At 36.1% G+C, this 19115-nt stretch overlaps 1 protein-coding gene across 1 annotated transcript; it reads right to left on the bottom strand.

Annotated features, from left to right (window-relative positions):
* Nucleotides 1-2275: 2275 nt before the first annotated feature.
* Nucleotides 2276-12448, bottom strand: LOC127087725 (uncharacterized). Its single transcript, XM_051028656.1, has 10 exons — nt 10864-12448; nt 10026-10499; nt 9609-9910; nt 8310-9032; nt 7954-8232; nt 7616-7777; nt 6369-7301; nt 6075-6290; nt 3380-3640; nt 2276-2979 (listed from the first exon to the last, which is right to left on the bottom strand). The coding sequence occupies exons 1-10, from the start codon at nt 12209-12211 to the stop codon at nt 2647-2649; spliced, it is 5031 nt and encodes a 1676-aa protein (XP_050884613.1). The 5' UTR covers nt 12212-12448; the 3' UTR covers nt 2276-2646.
* Nucleotides 12449-19115: the final 6667 nt, after the last annotated feature.

Below are 19115 nucleotides of genomic sequence, written 5' to 3'. Positions count from 1 at the left end.
GTTTCTCTTGATGAGATGCCCGACATACACCTTAGTGTGGCTTGCCACCGATTGAATATTGACCCCTTTATCCACTACGTCGCTCAACGAATGAGGCATTAATCTCTTGAGAAGGTCAAGGCAACCAAGAAGATATCCCAAGGTGTATTGGATGCAAACTTTATCTCCAAAGTAAGGTATACTTAATGGATGTTCAATGTTGTGTTGGTCAAGAAAGCCTCATGGAAGTGGAGAATATGTGTCGATTACACCGATCTCAATCGAGCATGCCCTAAAGATTCATACCCATTCTCGAACATAGACAAGCTAGTATAAAATTCGGTCAGTTACAAATTATTGTCATTCATGGATGCATACTTTGGCTACAACTAGATACCTGTGTGCGAGGCGGGCCAAAAATGTGAGGGAAATGCACCAAAGAATGATGAATAAAATCTTCATGGAATGGATAGGCGAAAGGTTGGAAGTCTACATGGAAGACATGACCGTTAAGTCCGATAATGAGGGGATTCACAACGAACACCTAGCAAGTGTGTTCCAGATGATCTAACAATACAATATGAGGTTCAACTCAGAAAAATGCACCTTTGGGGTCAGAGTAAAAGATTCATAGGCTTATATTTAATAGAGAGAAGCATATAGGCAGACTAAGATGAATGTGAGGCAGTCATCAAGATGGAAGCACCAACAACAAAGAAAGAAATAATGAAATTAAATGGGATGTTCGTCACCCTGGACATACACAATTTGAGTGGACCACATGTGTTCATGTCTCTTAAGATGGCCTTGTTGATCCCATCAATTGTGTCCCGGTTCGTCGCCGAGAAAGTTTTTTTTCCTTTACTCGTCTCTACTGAAACAGTTAGTATCATCTTCATCCGAGAGGTAGATTTTGCTCAGAGTCTTGTGTATAAACTGTATTTTATTAAACTAGAAAATTAATGTGATTGTTTCAGAATATATTTTGTTTTATTTTTCATTTATTACAATGAGAAAAAGTTTTTTTTATAGATATTATACTTATAAATAAACATATTTATTTTTATATTATATTTTAAAATTCACTTTCATACCAAAATTTTCAGTAAATACTTTTTATTACATTTAATTTTTGTTTAAAGATATTTATATGATTTTATAAATAAACATAATAATTTTTTATTTTCATTTATACCAAAACTCTAAATAATTATTTAATTTTAATTCTTTTTATTACATTTAATTATTAATTAAATACATTATGTTTTTTATGAATAAACCTATTTCCTTTTACATCACTTTTAATGTAGAATTTTTTAAATAATTGCTTTTATAAGTCCTTTTCTTTTCTTTTCAATCTTTTTCCTGTTTCTTTGTCAATCAAATAAAGTGTAAATAAAAGAGAATTAAACTATTCTCGTTATCTTTTAAATTAAAATTTTATTTTTATCATATACTAAATTAAATCTCACAATTTTAATTGATGATTAAAATAAATATTCACTTTAATAATACTTTTAACCTTGTATTTTAATTTATTCATAGAATTGATTTCCTCATTTTAAAATTTACCAGTTTTTCTTTTTTTCTTAAGACTCAAAAATATTAAAGCGCATATTTTAAATAACATGACATTCAATCTCGTGTCTCATGACATGGAATAATCAACTCTTAAAAAAATCATTTAAAAAAAACTCAAAATCTATAGTTTCAACTACTAAAATTTATTTATTTTTATAGTTTAATCAATAGCTTATAAATAAATATATTCAAATGATTATATATCATCCGATTGTATATCACATTATTTAAACCATGTCAAATTATTAAATTTTTATCAAAAAAACCTGAAAAAATAAATTAAAACTCATAAAATACCAAAACTATAATTAAATCAGAAATAACAATTCTTTTTTTATCAATGATTCGTTATCTAGTATAGTGACCAGAATTTCATCTTTTAAAGATCAAGAGTATCTAATATTGATTTTTCATCTAGTAATATTAATGGAATATACTTAAAATAATAATAAATAATAAATACATCTAATAGTTTTTACAAAAACATATTTACGGGTTAAAATATATTTTAAATGGACCTTAATTAGGGATAGAGGTAGAGAAGTAAAATAACTATACAAGAAGAAAAATACTTGTGTGGAAAATGCAAATAACAACCTTGAAAAAATTTAGTAACAGATAAATTCAGTGATGAATACCCGTGCAGTGCAGCCACCATTTACCGTATTAACCACCTTGCATGAAATGCATGATCAGAGAGACTGAGACATTAGTATAATCAAAAGGGGGTAAGGATTTTCTTTGTTGATTACGTATTAAAAGAAGCTATCAATATAGATTTCTTACACTGCTTCACATCTGGCCCAGGATAAAATAAAATATAAACTGTGGAAACTAAAAAATGCCTATAACTATTTCTTTTTCTCTTCTCTTTTTCCCTCAAAAGGTAGGAGCAAATGAGTATGGCATTTGCAAATGATAGTTACACTGGATTCCCTTCATATTTTCAAGGAAAAATTTCACCCAACCCTTCTAATAACCTTCAGCACTCTTTTTTACCCAACATTCTTGCTTGCTCCAGCAGTTTTACCAGCCAAAATGCCAAAGAAATAACTCAAAAATAATAACATCCTATGACCTAATAATTCAAGGGTGGTTAAACCAGGGTCCTACTGCACCATTCACATGCCCGTTACTATGGATCCCTACTCCATTTGGGATGATTGAGGGAGGAAGGCCTACGGTTGCAGAAGGATATAATCCATGGCTGTGAGGGAGAGCATGGGGACTCAAAATTGGACTCCCAGACAGACTCCCTTTCCGCTGTTGAAGGGCGTGGATCTGCCTCAGACCCTCTTCATGAATACGTGATATTGTTTCCAACTCTTTCATTGATAAAGCCTCCAGACCAGCACCATATAATGGGGCATGTCGTGACATTTCCTCTTGGAGTGAGGTCTCAACGGAGAGGATATGTTGCTGCAAAAGAGAAACAAGGAATTAACCTACCAAATTAATCTCCGCAGTATGATCATAAAGACCAACATTTTGCACGTACAAGAAATAACATATAATGGCATCAGTTCAAAGATAGAAACACATTGTATCTAATTCTAGCCCATCCAACAATACTATAAAGAAAATTTCCAACATGATTTTTGAGCTAGAGAACTTTAGGCAAAAGAATGAAACAGTCCAGCCCGGATAGTGAAAACCTGCCTAATCTTAAGGATGCAAACACATCTTACAATAATTTCAAGGTCACCCAATCAAAACTCATTCATCATGCAACTAAGCATTAGAGAATAGCAGACAGAAGTGAAAAGTATATATAAATAGCAATAAACACAAAAATTATAATCTATATGTCAAGGCTAACCTGGTAGGCCTGCAACTTTGATTGCATGTCATCAATATATGCTTCACACCTTGCAACCTGCTCTTCCTTTTCCCGTTTTTCTCCCTGGGTTTGTCCAACTGTTTGAGTCAATCTACGAACTTCATCCTCCAGCGATTGGCGGATTTCTTCCCGAGTCACGTTTTCTGTTGCAAATCTTTTCAACTCTTCATCAAAACGCTTGCGTGCAGCTTCAGCATTCTTTAATCTTTCAGCAAGTGTGTTTTTCTCCTTTACTATTTTCTGTAAAAAAAAACAGATTACATCAATATGGAACTTTCCCCATTCAAGACAGAACGGCAGACTAATCAATTCAGAACCGAAAATGAAGGGTCTTCTTCCACAGGTACACCATTTTTCAAACATATTTTCTCTATTAATCTAGGTTGTCAATAGCGCTCTATGGCATAGAGCGCCGCGCTTTTGAGCTGCTAACCGCTATCTGCTATTGTGAAGATGAGGGCAATATTGTAAGTTAAAATATTTTTTTCAAGGAAAATTGGTATTTTACCCTTTTATTTGACTAATATAAAAGCTCCTAGTGATGCTCTAGGTCATTTCCAATTCTCTCTTCACTCAAATCAGCACTTTCTCAACCATTCACATCTATTTCTACCATGTTTTGCTAATTTCTCATCTATTTGGTTTTGGGAGAATAAGGTTTGACTTGGGAACTTGTTGGTAATGCCGTTGGGCTAATGAACCAGCAAGAGTTACTTTACTAGACATAACTCTAGACTTGCTACATTAGTGTCTAATGGAGATGAGGAGTTGGAGGTGGAAGAAGAGTTTGAAATTGAATCAAGTGATGAGCAAGATGATATTAATGTGGTGGAACTTAGAAGTGAAAATGAGGCGGATGTGATTTAGTCATTTTGTTTAGGTTTATTTACATTTAGAATTTGGTTTAGTCATTTTGAGCACATTTATAATTTGATTTTGATGGGAACTTATTAATGTATGTTTGTGCAACATCTGTTTTTAAGGCATTATGTATGTTGTTGGAACTTATTTTAAGTATTTATGTATTCATGTTAAGTATTTACCTTGGTTTTTAAAGCTCACAATAGTGGTCATCCCGCTATCCACTATGCCATTATAGCATTTTGGGGGTCCGGCACTACGCGCCGCTATCCGAGATTAACAACCTAGCTATTAATATTTATCAAGTCCTCACTATATCTTCAGAGCTGGTAAAGATTGTTGAAGAAAAATTGACAGTTGACAGGCAACTAAAAAAGATAATCATTCACATTATTTTATTCTGGGTTTGTTTGGTTGGGGTAAATGGAGGGGAAGAATTATTTAAATTTAATGTGTCGGTTCAATAGTCTGGAGAGGAAAGGAGAGGATGGTAACAAAATCCCTCCCGAGAAAACTTTAGCTTCTGTCAGAAAATGGAGGGATTTGAAGGAAAGACAAGATGTAAGTAAAACCTAAGAAGGTACTGATTAAAAACTAAAAGATTATTGCATTAAATGTAAGATGAAACATTATAATGTACAAGGGTTTAAAATGTAAGTTAAAACTTTCTCTTCATTAGTGACTCCACTTCCCTCCTCTTTGACCAAGTATGATATCCCTCCCCTTTTTTGAACCAAACAGACCCTCAAAGTAATTTGTTAATAAAAAACTCTGATTAATATATGCCCAGTCCAGAGCCAGTAGAAGAAAAAAAAAGAGTTGCAGTAGACAACAACAACCGGAATACAACTTTGTCCAATCCTCATTTTGATAATTTAATTAAACAATTTAAAGGATGGCTCAGAAAATTGTATAGCATATGTGCAAAATAACATTAAGTCAAGGACCAACTCTAAAAATCTTAAACACTTAAGTGGAGTGTGGCAGCCCTAACATGCCACCGCGCACAAGCATTTTGGCCTTGAAGAGTGGACAAGGCATGAAAGCACACACTCGGGCTTTGTGCTGAAATTAATTTTTAGTAAGAACTAAGAAAAGAAAGATCAAACTCCTTCCTAACAGAAGAGTAACCCATCAGCTAAAAAACTAAGTAGAAACAAAATGGCTGCAAAATATCCTTCTGAATTGGCAAAATCAATGCATGAATATTAAGTTGCCCATATCAGAGTTTAAGTGAAGGCTGAAATGAAGTGGAAAAGACGAAAATGGTGCAGTCAAATAAGGGAATGGCGGAAATAGAGTAATTGGATGCTGAAGCACCGCTATAAAAGCTGTGGTTCCTCCATAACAGAGTATAAAGATGCTTTGGCTTTTAAACCTTAGCCTAAGCATAAACCCCTGCCACAGTAAAAATTAACTGCAGTTAAACTGTTCCTTATTTGAGATGCAAGCTCATCAAAGATTTAATTATAATCTGCACGATATGGACAAAATGAAGGAACTAGAACGGAAATCCTATTGAAGAATAAAGAACACTTTTCGGCACACTTCCAAAACAATGCCCTTGTATCGAACAGGGGCATATAAGTTACTATTACTATTGTGTACCCTGTGTAATGAAGTATGTAATAAAATCAGTTAGCCAGTCATGTGTAACCATCCCTCCCAGATTGCCTAGAGTCAAAATAGGAGGTCAACATAAACATTGTAGGCGGCACAGTCGCATAGCGTGCAGTGTTTAAGATCAACATAATGAATGCTTATTTTTCAATTGTTAAGGAACAAATGCTTATTTTGTTCAAAAACTCAATACCTTTACTTCATCACGTTTCCGAGACTTCAACTGAGAAAGTTGTGTCTCTGCATCATGCAAACGATCATGAAGAACTTTCTTCTCTGCCGAGAGCTTTAACATTTCATCATCCCGCTCTGAGCGATGCCATTCAAGCTGACTCTCAACTTCGTGAATTTGTTCTCCTAGATCCTTCTTTTCCCGAGAAAACCGATCTACCTCGGCCTTCATTTCGGACTGTTGAATCGTAAAATGTATCAGAAATAAATTCTCCATTAACCCACAATAAATTATCAACCAATACATACGAAATACCTTGAGACGACTGTTTGTGGCCTCGGATTCACTCAGCTTTTGAGATAGAATAGCATTTTCCTTAGCCATATTAGAAATCTCAGTTTTGCTTTCTTCACGAACGCGGATAATTTCATCTTCACTAGCACATAACTGGTGCCACAGAGCAGCTCGATCAATATTTGAAAGTTCGGCAACTCCACGCATCATACTCAAAACAGGCCTAATATATTCCTGTTCCTCACAGACCAAAGTAACCAAGATATCCAAATCAAAATCTACTTCGCGACCATTATCAGTAGTGCTGGTGACACGGTCAACAAGCGTCTTCAGCATCCTCCCCCGGTAAGATTCATTAGCATACCATTTAAAGATTATCACGTAGAGTAGTTTCACAAATTCTTGGACACAGAGATCCCTGGAGAGGGCCAAAGTTTCAGCGAGACCAAGAACTAATGTAATATCATCCCTTTGAACTCCCAATTGCTCACAGGCATCCTCCTCTGTTGCACCATCTGAATGTTGAAAATTTTCGGTTCTGGCATTATTGTTCAATCTTTGGGAAAGAAGACTTTCCAATACCAGGGCTACAGACTGAGCACCTATTGCACCTCGTGCAACAGCTCTCTCAAATGTTTGAGAAGCTTCAACAGCAAGACAAGGTATAGATAACATTTCTAATAGTATATAAATATCAGAAAAATGACGACTAGCACGAAAAGCCTGCTCATCAATCATGTGCAGTCCAGTAGAAGCAGTGCTAGGCTCGCCAAATAAGAAAATCCCACACGGTAGAGCAGTGCAACTTTCACCATAATCCTCATCACAATCAATATCCCTCAATATGGTTTCAGCAACATCACCCCAACTATTTATAGTCTTACTCAAAAAGTCAAGGACACAAGGTGACACATGAAGACCTAAACTTTTCAGCCTGACACGAACAGACCTAACCTGCATACATGGGAAAAAATAATGTTACAATTAGAAATACTTCATAAATCATCTTGGAATTGGAAACAGTACACAAGTATAATAATTTGCTTTTGATGCACTGTGAATGTAAACTTTTTAACACTATCATGAAATCTTGTGTGGACATCGCATTCAATGAGCTTGTTTGAGATGCCAATTGACAACTCATTAAATGACATGGCAAAACATTATCAGAAAACCGTATAAAACTCTATTGCATTGACAATGCGACTAAATTAAGTTCTAAGTGATTAAAGAGGCATGGAGCAATTTCCAATTATCTTTGAGCTTACTGCTTCGGGGAGGTGCTGACATTGAGATGCTGCTTTGAATACAAAATCTATTGTTGCAACCAGGGGTTCGTCATTTGAATCCGTCAAAAGCTCAAATGACTGAAATAGTATGCGCTCCCACACTTCACTGCCACATTCCAATTGACTAAGAGCCCCAAAAACCTAAGAAATAAAATATCCATCAATAGTAGAAAAACAATGCAACCATAACCAAGTTGGTAGAAGTGGAAATGAAGCCAAAGTAAATCCAAAACTGAAGACTGTTATCCTAAATTAAAATGCACACGATAAAACAATTCGAATAAGAAATTTGGGTAAAGAATAATAGTTTCTCTCACAGGCATTCGTAAAGAAGGTTCAGCATCTGGCTGTTGCAGACGCTCAAGAAGTGCATGTGCAGCCAATGGGTGTTCTGATTGCTCAACCAATTTGGGTACCAAAGCAACAAGATCTGCTTGCAAATGCTTAGGAGCCTTGTCCAATACAAGAGCAATTTTCTGCGCAGATTGAGGTCGCCGTCTTGGCTCTGGACAACCTTGTGGAACGGCCCCATCCAAAGCTCTTAGTGAGTTTACAATCAAACCTAAGAGCTCCTCAGACTGCTCTGGCCACTTGGTCTGAAGTTCCAAATTCACACAATCAAAACCATGGGTATATTCAACAAAAGTTTAATCTCATGAATGCAAAGTTGTACCTTTGACCGAAATGACGCATTTTCTGAAACAGTGGCACATGTTTCTGGTGGACAAGTAGGCTGTCCAGGAAGAGTTTTTTCCTGGATACCATTCCCATTTAAATCAAAGCTATGTACAGAAGACGTAGTACTGCTTTCTTCGACAGCAGAATTCAATCTCTCATTGACAAGAACTTGCGGAGACTCCACTACTCTATCTTCATTATCACGTTCAAGAGGACTAGCAGTTCCACTGCTGTCTGGAGAAGGCTTTGAGCATTCATCAACAGATTCAGCAACAGGGCCCACTTCAGAAGGCTGGCAGCACTCAACCATTATATCCAATAGTAAATCAATGATTGCTTGCTGTAAGACTTTAACTCCCATCAGCAAATTCATCAAACTTGGGGAAGACTCATCAGCCTTGGTGGCCTTCTTCCCATCATAACTTCCAGCGAGCTTCGTAGGCAGAAGCAAACGCTTTACTTTTGCAGGATCATCAAGATACACCCGAAGTCCAGTCAAAAACCCAGCAATTGCACCAGCATCCATTAAAAGTTTCTCTCTTAAAGTAACCTGTGGCTGTGAAGGATTATCTCCATAAGTTAAATGAAATCCAGCTCTGGAAAGAAGATTTCTAAAAATATCTTCCTCGTCTCCACTTATCCCTTCACTGTCTTCAGAGTCTATCAGTTCATCGGGATCAGTTGTCAATGCATCCTGATCATCCTCCGAAGCAAAAACCTGTACATTAAAGATTAAATTATCAAAGGGGCATGCAACCTAACAATAAGAGTGATACGCATTAAACACGACCAACAGTTGTAATGAAGTTCATAACAAAAACCTCCAACTTCACAACATGTAAGAAGATAAGAAGTAAACAAACAGTCGTTTTTTCATTTCATAAAAGGCATACAAGTTTATATCTTTTGCCTTGGTTATGGGATAGAAACATGCTTACAAGTTTTATTGTACATCAAGAAGTTTAAGAGATGCAAAATTTTAATCAACTTCTGTAACTCGTGAGTCACTTATCAGCTTGTCCCATGGATCTTATCAGCAATAACAAGCAATTCCAAGGAAAGGGCCATAGTTTCTAACTTGCTTGTTACAATCTTACCAGACAGAATATAATAAGTCAGATGCAAAACCAGATAGTATATGTTAAATTTGTTATATGTCAGAAGCAGAAGAGCCAGGGTCGACAAATAGCTACCTAGGGCAAGACAGAGAACATTTGGTGTGTGGGCGTGTCTGAATGAGTATATCAATTAATAATAGCATTTACAAGTACAAGGCATTCCTGAAAGAACTCACCTCTAAGTCTGAAAAGTCAAACCAAGGGCAGCAATCCAATATTTCACACACAAAAACAACGGTGTCACGGACAAGAAATCCTGCATCTGCTTCTAACATATCAGACACCTTCATGAATTGCAATACAGAATTATTCCAAGTTTTTGTGCAGATAGAAGATTCTTTCCATACAGTCTTGGCTGGATTTTTTTGATTCACAACAGCCATTCTGTATCTGACCCAGAAGTTTTTATCAGGATCACTACCAACAGCCTGGTCACTCTCCAAATAAATACATATGGTATCAAATGACTCATACACACCTGGATAGCATTGAAACATAAGCTTTTATTGAAAGAACAACAATTCAAAAGTTTGCAATCACTGCTGCCAGTGGATACAATGCAGGAGATAATTTTTGTCCAATAAAACACATACCAATTCGAAGTTCACATCCACCAGCCTGAAAGAATTTACTGTAGATTTTTCGAGTCTCCATTATTTCCTTAAAAGAAAGGAAATTTTCCACTTTCCATGAAAATGAACTTCTTTTCCCAGAACTATCAAGAAGGGAACTGCTGCTGTTTAACTCAGAATCATGCTCAGTAAAATCCTGCATTATTGATGTCTCTTTCAATATAAGAACTTCAGCTGAGAAAATGACAGTGTCTTGGACAAGAAAACCTGAATCTTGATCAAATAGACTAGTAAGCGTCACAAATTCACGCCAACCCCAATCCTTTGCAGCTTTAGAGTACCGGTTCTGAGATTCCTTGGTGACAGATTTGTCCTCCATTCTCTGGTTTACAACTGACAACCGATGATTAACAAAACAACTCCAATCACTTGAAGAATTTCTTGAATCCGTAACCTCAAGAAACACTGAAAGGTGGCACGGTGGCTGAGACTGCCCTGATAGCATCAAAAGCATATAAAAATTCATCACAGCCTAAACATAATCGCAATACATTGGAATAATCTTAGTGCAAGGACAAGACTCATGCACTAAGAAAAAATATCTAGATTATCGTCCCTACTTGCAATGGAAGTTGTACTTAATATTGGTAGATATAAACTACAAGCATGAAATATCAAACTGAAAGAAATAATCAAAAGAAAAATTATAAACTTATCAAGTATGCTCTTCTAAACATCCGTCGGAGTAAACAAGAATTGTGCCAAAAAAACACAAAAAAGACCATATCATATCTACTAATGGAGTTATAATTTACTAAAGAGACAGTAAAATGTGGACAGAAAAAGAAAAGGACCATACCTCGGGGATAAACAATAAGACGACAGTCCCTATTACCAATCTGAAACCTTCTACTCTTAATGCAAAGACCCGTAATTTTCCTCTTTTTCAGTAAATCCTTCAACCTAGTGAAATTCTCAATCCTCCAAGTGAACTTTCCAATGTGACCATCTGACTTCCTGGCACCACCTCCACTTCTCCCACCAATGACAGCCCCATTCTTGGAGAAGCTGCTAAACTCCTTGATCACATGAAATGAGGTACTAAAAACAGCAGTGTCATCCAGCAGAAACCCTGAATCCGTCCCAACGAAATCAGACATCTTCATATAATCATTCCAACCCAAGCTAGTATTGTCACCACTCTTGTTATCAGCTGCAAAGCGACCATAAGAATCCCTGTGCATGTGATTCGTAGCAGGCTTCTGATTCAAAACAGACATTCTAAACAAACACCAGCAACTCCTATCAGACAACACAACATTCTTATCCGTGTCCTTACTTTCCAAACACATTGAAAGATAATCAACACCATTAACCGAACTCTGGTACACACTAATCCTTAAATTACACTCCCCAGCAGGGAAAACCGGACTCATTATCTTCTGTGTCTTAATCATATCCTTAAACAAACTGAAATTATGAACTTTCCACGTGAACTTACCACTCAAAACATCAGAAACAGGACCTGCAACAACTGATGAAGCTATCGACGACGACGAAGACAAAGCCGAAGACTGCACCTCATTGTTATCACGTGTAAAATTAACAGACTCATTAAGAATAAGAATATCAGCAGTTATCAATACAGAATCATTGCTAAACATATAACCCAATTTCGGATCAAAAATAGTGGAAGCAGCCGTAAAATCACACCAACCATGTGATTTCTTCTTAGCAGTAAACCTATGCCAAGAATCACGATGAACGGTTTTCGAATCATCAGCAACATTCACAAATGCCAAACGATAGCTAGCGAAACAGTCCCATTTGGAAGAAGAAGTTCCGCGAGGGTCCATGATTTGAAGATAAACGGAGATGTAACCAGGTAAAGCCTGCGAATCACCCTTAGGGTATATCAATAGACGACAATCGTAACCACCTACCTCAAAGTACTTGCTCCACAGTGCCCTAGCTTTTACTTTGGGAAAATTGTTCACCGTCCATCTACATACAGCGGAGTACTCGTTTTTCCGATCCACAACCACCGTCTCCTGAGCGGTTCCTCCGTCGCGAGAGCCTATTGCAAGGTCCTCCGCCGCCGCAGCGGAAGATGAGGAAGAAGAAGATGACGTGGCGGGCTGTGATTGGTCTGTGAACGAAGGTACGGATGATAGAGACGGAACTGCTTCGGATGAAGTGTGTTTCATTGCTTTTGAGTATTTGTTTATATTGTGTTAATTTTTCTTCTTCTTCCTCTTTTTTCTTTTTTCGTGTTCGTTTTAGTTATTGGTTTTGATTGAAACGTTGTGAAGAAGAGAAGAGAAAAATACAGAGAAAAACGAAGGAGGCACAGAGAGAGAAAGAGAAGCACACACAATACACACAACACGCAGGTTTGGACAATACGGCGCACGATAATGGCTTGCGCCTTTTTTCTTCTTTTGCTTCGTAACTCTCTGGCGTATGATAGTAAACAATGCGCGTTTTTCTTTTTTCTTTTCGCGTATTGTTAAGTTGCGTTCAGATGCACGTTAAAGTATGCGTGTTACTTAATATAGACTGTTTATGGCCATTGGATTGGTGAGAGTTATGTGATTGGATAGGCTTGATTGGGGCCGTCGTGAGTGCACGTAGTTATCACAACGTTAATTTTGGAGTGTAGGGTGGGTCGTATCGCATTGATTCTCACGAAATTTACAATCAGGTTACGCATATTGACCGTTTGATCTCTTGCCTAATTGACCTTGGGTTGGAATTATTAGGTTAGCCTTTTTTTTTTCTGCCCATTTTCTTTTGCTGGTCCATTTCTTTAACTACGGATGGGTGTGTATGAGCAATTATTTTTAGGACTGTTTTTCTTGTTTGGTAAGATGAAAAGAAGAAAAACAATTAGATCCTCAAAAGGTAATAAATGAGAGGATTTTTTAATGTATTTTATGGATTACTAATATACTTCGTGAAATTACAATAATACTTCAAGATTTTTAAGAAGTATCTTCTGACGTAATTCAACTTAATACATTTCTTAATCATACCCTAAATCAATGTGTGAGTGTATCTTCCGATAAGTTTTGTTATGAGTGTTTTGTATGAGTCAAAATTAGGATTTTTTAGCGTTTATGTATATTTTACAGTATCCTCCTATTTTCTATGTGCATTTTAGCATTAGGAATCATACAATTCTTTGAAAACATCTTTGAAAAGGTCTCATGCATTAAACATGCATGAAAAATCAAGTTTCATGAAAAATTGTAGGTCAGGTCAACTCATTCCAAGACAGGTCGATCTATATTGAAAGTTTTCAGGCTATAGGTCGACACGTTTGTGCCATAGGTCGACACGTACACTACAGTATTAAAGCATGTAGCTACTATTTTATGTGTTGACTGAATAGGCCAACACATAGGAGGCACATGACCTTGACAAGCCGACACATTGCTTTGAACAGGTCGGCACATGCTCGTACAGGTCGGCACATGACTTAAATAGGTCGACCTATACGACTGATTTTCGCATGTTCTCATTGTTTTCTCAAAGTGTCTTGTATTCCTTGTGTGTTCCATTTACCCATGCATATATATACTCATACATGCATCATTCTCTAGTAAGGTTTATAGAGTGAGGAAAACCTACATGAATCCAGGATTTCAAAGCATATCATCATCTCCAATTCAATCTATGCATACATACAATTAAACTATACATAATCATTTTTTGATTGAGTGTTATCTAGATTAGGATTGATAATATTCAATTAGGTTTGTTGTACCGAGAATATTTGGTTGAGATCTTTGAGGGATTCAAATCAGAAAACCGAGGTGGGGTTTTCCTTCAAGATCTTTAGGGTTTGAAGGTTTTGAACAAGATTGTGCAATTCGGATTCGATCGAGTGAAAGCCTTGAGACTAGGTGTATCGTGCAAGGGAGTAGCGTGAAACGGTAGATCGTGTTGACAAATCTTGGGTTCAACAAGTGTGCGCTTGGGATTAATTCAGCTAGGTGAAAGCCTTGAGACAAAGAGGTCATGCAAGGAAGTATCAATAACAGGTGAATTGAAGCGGCATTGTTGGTGTCTTGATTAATCTTTGATCAAGGTTTTTGGAGGTGCTAGAGTCAAGAACAAACTTAGGGTTTGTGGGATTTGATCTCTCATCTCTTGTATACATACATTTGTGAAGTAAGATTTATTATAATAATATCTCAATTCGAAATCGAATTGAGGGAAGACGTACTCATAGCGAGGTCAATTAGGGAACTGCCTAAACATATCCTTGTGCTCTCTCTCTCTCTCTCTCTCTCTCTCTCTCTCTCTCTCTCTCTCTCTCTCTCTCTCATTTTTTTGATTTGCAAATTATCGATTGCTTTGATCATCGGATCAACATAGTTTGGATCATAATTTTGATTACATTTTGAATCTTGTGTTTGTTGTATTGATCATTAACCATTTGGTTGTGATTGAATTTCTTAGAACAACAAATACTATATAAAATTCCAAACTTTGTTTTTCGCACACCAAGTGTTCGATAAATGATTTGACTTAGTTTTTTGTGTGTGTATATCATTGAAGATAGGCTTTTAATATTGCAGGGTATTCAATTAGTTGTGCTTAATTGTTGTTGATTAACTTAGGGATTACTATCATAACATTGATACCTTTACGCATGTTTGGGTTATTCAATAGTAGGTTCTGTTAGACGACTTTTGATCCCAAAAATATTTGAAACTTGCTTTCGCGCCATAAATTTTTCTAAGTCAAATTTTCTGATAAATTTTTAACTTGGGATTTATTCACCCCCTCTAGATCTAGTTATATTGTCTAACAAGTGGTATCACGAGCTCTGGTTCTTTCCGGTCTTAAGATTTTCTTATTAGATAATGGCCACCGAACCTAAAGGGACGTATAATAGAGCACATATTTTCACCGACAAAAATTATGGCTATTGGAAGGCTTGTATGCGTATCTAGGTCAACTCCGTTGACAAGGGTGTATGGGATGCAATCATCAATGGTCCAAATGAAATTACTATGACCAATGGTGAAGGTGTCACCATGCCAAAACCGAAAAGTCAATGGAATGATAATGATAGAAAGTTGTGGTCTCATGATTGGAAAACACAAAATATTCTCATATTCGCATTAGGTGTTGAGGAGTATTATCGTGTTTCTCATTATGAAACCGCCAAAGCTCTGTAGGACACATTAGAAGTTGCTCATGAGGGAACTGATGAGATCAAACAAGCTAGAAACAACACATAAAACTAAGACTTTGAACTCTTTCGTATGAATCATGGTGAAACCATTGCCAACATGCAAAACAAATTCACACATCTTATTAAAAGATTGAATGCTCTTGGTAATCCTATCTCCAATGATATTGCTACTGACAAGGTTTTAAGATGTCTTAATAGAGAATGAAAACACAAGGTCATCGCAATTAAAGAGGCGAATGATGTTAAAGCAGTTGATTTCACTACCTTGTTTGGTAAATTGGAAGAACATGAGCAAGGATTCACTTGCTTGGAGAAAAATGAAAAGAGTATGAAAAGAAGATGAAGAAAGATAAAGGTAAAGACAAGGAAGAAGTGAAGAACTTCATTTCTCTAAAGACTTCTAGTTTCAAGTCCTCAAAGAATGAGCCTAGTGAGTGTGAAAAAAGGGATGATGAGAACTCCGGTGATGATGATGTTAGGCTATTTGTAAAGAGATACCAAAGGTGTATTAAGAAGAATAAAGTTAAACACTCTGAAGGAAGCTTAGCCAAATTTAGAAAGGAGTCCAATTCTTCAAAAGATGGTGAGAATAGGAAAGGTAAATTTATAAGCTTTTGTTATAATTATGGTGAAATTGGTCATTATAAACCGGAATGTCCCATGATTAAGAAAGACAAATAAAAAGGGCATCACAAGAAGTCTAGTAAATCTAGAAGAGATTATGTAGCTTGTGAGAGTGCAAGTGACTCCTCAAGCGATGAAGGTTCCACTTCAAGTGTAAAATTGGCCCAGATTTGTCTTATGGCAAATGGAAGGGAGAAGAAACAAGTAAGTCCTTCTAAACTTTAGCTTACTAGTGATATCTTACTCTCAATTACAAGACACTTCTGATAATCTTCATAGAGAAGCATTAAATACTCTTAAGAAATTAGCTTCACATGAAAAGATATTTTTGCAATTAGAAGCTAAAGTATTAGAATTTGAAAGGAAGTTGAAATATATTAAGAGATATATGATAGATATTCAAAGTGACAAGAATGAGGGTGAAAAATCGTATAGGTTTGGTTGTGAATCTTGTCATAATTGGAAAAAAGAGATAAATGTTCTTCAAGTCAAATTAGACAAAGCTTTACAACCAAAGATTGCTTATGTTATTAATTCGTCTAAGTATGAAAGGTGTTTGAACCATTCATATAAGAAACATAAATTTTTTAAAAAGGAGTCTAACAGCAAAGGCATATCTCATCATAACGTGTCTTGTCTCTATTGTTGCAAGAAAGGTCATACTATTGAAAAATGCAAATTTAGGAAACTTTTTGTTCCTAAATGAGCCTTTCAATGATTGCCCAAATGCAAACTTGATTTCACTCACTTCCAAGGACCCAATGAAAAAAGGATACCTATTTCCTTTGTTTAATTCTACAGGTTGAATGTCTTGAATCTACCTAAAAGATGTGGTATCTTAATAGCGGGTGTTCAAGGCATATGACGGGTGACATATCACTTTTCATTGACTTTGTGCCAAAGAAAAAGGGGTTAGTCACTTATAGAAATAACAAAAAAGGAGTTATTCTTGGGAAAGGTAGTGTAGGTAATCCCCCATCTACTACTATCTCCGATGTAATGCTTGTTGATGGTCTTAAACACAATCTTCTTAGCATTATCCAACTTTGTGACAAGGGTTTTAAATTCACTTTCACTAATACTTATTATTTATTTGAACATAATCAGAAGAAGGATTGTTTGTTTAAGGGCTTGAGAGTCAATAATACTTATATGCTAATTTTAAATGATGTGTCCTTGGTTGGTACTAAGTGCCTTACTACCATGAGTGAAAACTCTTGATTATGGCATAGGCGCTTAGATTATATTAACTTTGACTTACTAAACAAGGTAAACTCAAAGGATCTAGTAAATGGTCTTCCTCGAATGAAGCTCACAAAAGACCACTTATGTGAAGCATGTCAAATGGGGAAGCAAACAATTGTCTCTTTTAAATCGAAAAATGTTATTTCAACATCTAGACCTCTTGAACTTCTTCATATGGACCTTTTTGGTCCTTATAAGACCAAAAACTTAGGTGGAAACTATTTTGGCTTTGTTATAGTTGATGATTATTCTAGATTTTGTTGGGTTATGTTTTTGTCTAGTAAAAATGATATCTACCTGGCTTTCAAACAATTTGCTAGATTGTTCCAAAATAAAATGAACTTGAAAATCGTTTCCATCTGAAGTGATCACTGAGGAGAGTTTGAAAATCTTCTCTTTGAAAAGTATTATGAAAAAAAATGGTACTGAGCATAACTTCTCGGCTCCTAGAACTCCACAACAAAATGGGTGTGTAGTGTAAAAGTTGAGTTTTAGAGGAGCTAGCGAGGATGATGCTTAATGAAGGTAATTTACCAAAGTACTTCTGGGTCGATGCTATTAACACGACATGTTATGTTTTGAATAGGATTTTGATACGTCTTATTTTAAACAAAACCCCATATGGATTACTTAGAGGTAGAAAATCTAATGTTTCTCACCTTCATGTCTTTAGATGTAAATGCTTTATTTTGAATAATGGAAAGGACAATCTAGGTAAATTCAATACTAAAATCGACGATGGTATCTTTCTCGGATACTCATAATCTAGTAAGGCATATATGGTCTATAACAAGAGGCTACTTATTGTTGAGGAGTTTGTTCATGTATCTTTTGATAATTATTTTCTGAAAAATGTTGAGAAAGGTATGCCTTTTCATGATATATGTGTGTCTTCGCATGACATTCTCAAAGAAGCCGATAAAGGGATTGATCAACCTCAAACAGATGAAAATGAGAAAGTAGAAGATAGTGATCAAGAAGAGGAAAAAGAGGAGAGTCTGGCTTCAGTGGATAACCTTCCTTTGACTTGGAGAACATCCAAAGATCGTCTTATTGATAAAATTCTTAGAGATATCACAAAAGGCGTGACAACACGCTCTAAGATAAGTAACTTTTGTTATCACTTCGTTTTTGTGTCACATGTTGAGCCTAAAAATGCTAAAGATGCATTACTTGATAAGCATTGGCTCATGGAAATGCAAGATGAGCTAAATCAATTTAAAAGGAATAATGTTTGAGACCTTATCCCGCATCCAAAACATCATCAAGTAATAGGCACAAGATGTGTTTTAAGTAACAAGCTTGACGAAGATAGAGTGATAATCCAAAATAAGGTTCGGTTAGTCGCTCAAGGTTACAACCAAGAAGAGGGTATTGAGGTCATACGCCTTAGAGGAGTTATGCTCCGGTCGCTCGACTTGAGGCTATACACCTTCTTCATGCCTTTGCTTGCTCTAAGAATTTCAAATTATTTCAAATGGACGTGAAAAATGTGTTTCTAAATGGTTACATTAGTGAAGAGGTATATGTCGCTCAACCTTTTGGCTTTGAAAATCATGAGTATCCCAATCATGTTTTCAATTTAAATATGCTTTGTATGGTCTCAAACAAGCACCTCGGGCTTGGTATGAGCGACTAAGCAAGTTTTTGATTAATCAAGGGTACTTAAGGGGGAAGGTTGACACTACTCTTTTTATTAAGCGCCACGAAAATGAGACTCTTCTTGTTCAAGTATATGTTGATGACATTATTTTTGGATCTATTAATATGTAACTTGTCAAAGAGTTTTCTAAGCTTATGCAGGGAGAGTTTGAAATGAGCCTCATGGGATAGTTAAATTACTTCCTAGGGCTTCAAACCAAACAACTCAATGAAGGCACATTTGTTTGTCAGAACCGAGTATTGCAAGGACTTGCTAAAGAGATTTGGCATGGTTTATGCAAAGTCAATTGACATTTCAATGGCTACAAACGATAACTTGGCAAGAAACGAAAATGGTAAGGATGTAGAAGTAAAGAAATATAGAGGTATGA

The sequence above is a fragment of the Lathyrus oleraceus genome, chromosome 5, assembly GCF_024323335.1.
Source record: "Lathyrus oleraceus cultivar Zhongwan6 chromosome 5, CAAS_Psat_ZW6_1.0, whole genome shotgun sequence".
Classification (NCBI taxonomy): Eukaryota; Viridiplantae; Streptophyta; class Magnoliopsida; order Fabales; family Fabaceae; genus Lathyrus; species Lathyrus oleraceus.
The sequence above is the reverse complement of the archived record's forward strand: the minus strand, read 5'-3'. Positions and strand labels throughout refer to the sequence as shown.

What these genes read in the sequence shown, in the direction of transcription:
- LOC127087725 (XM_051028656.1), bottom strand. Translation starts at nt 12,211, where the DNA reads ATGAAACACACTTCATCCGAAGCAGTTCCGTCTCTATCATCCGTACCT. An exon ending in TCTTATTGTTTATCCCCGAG is followed by an intron (nt 10,500 to 10,863) that starts GTATGGTCCTTT and finishes TGATGCTATCAG; the next exon opens with GGCAGTCTCAGCCACCGTGC. An exon ending in CAAAGTTGCAGGCCTACCAG is followed by an intron (nt 2,980 to 3,379) that starts GTTAGCCTTGAC and finishes TCTCTTTTGCAG; the next exon opens with CAACATATCCTCTCCGTTGA.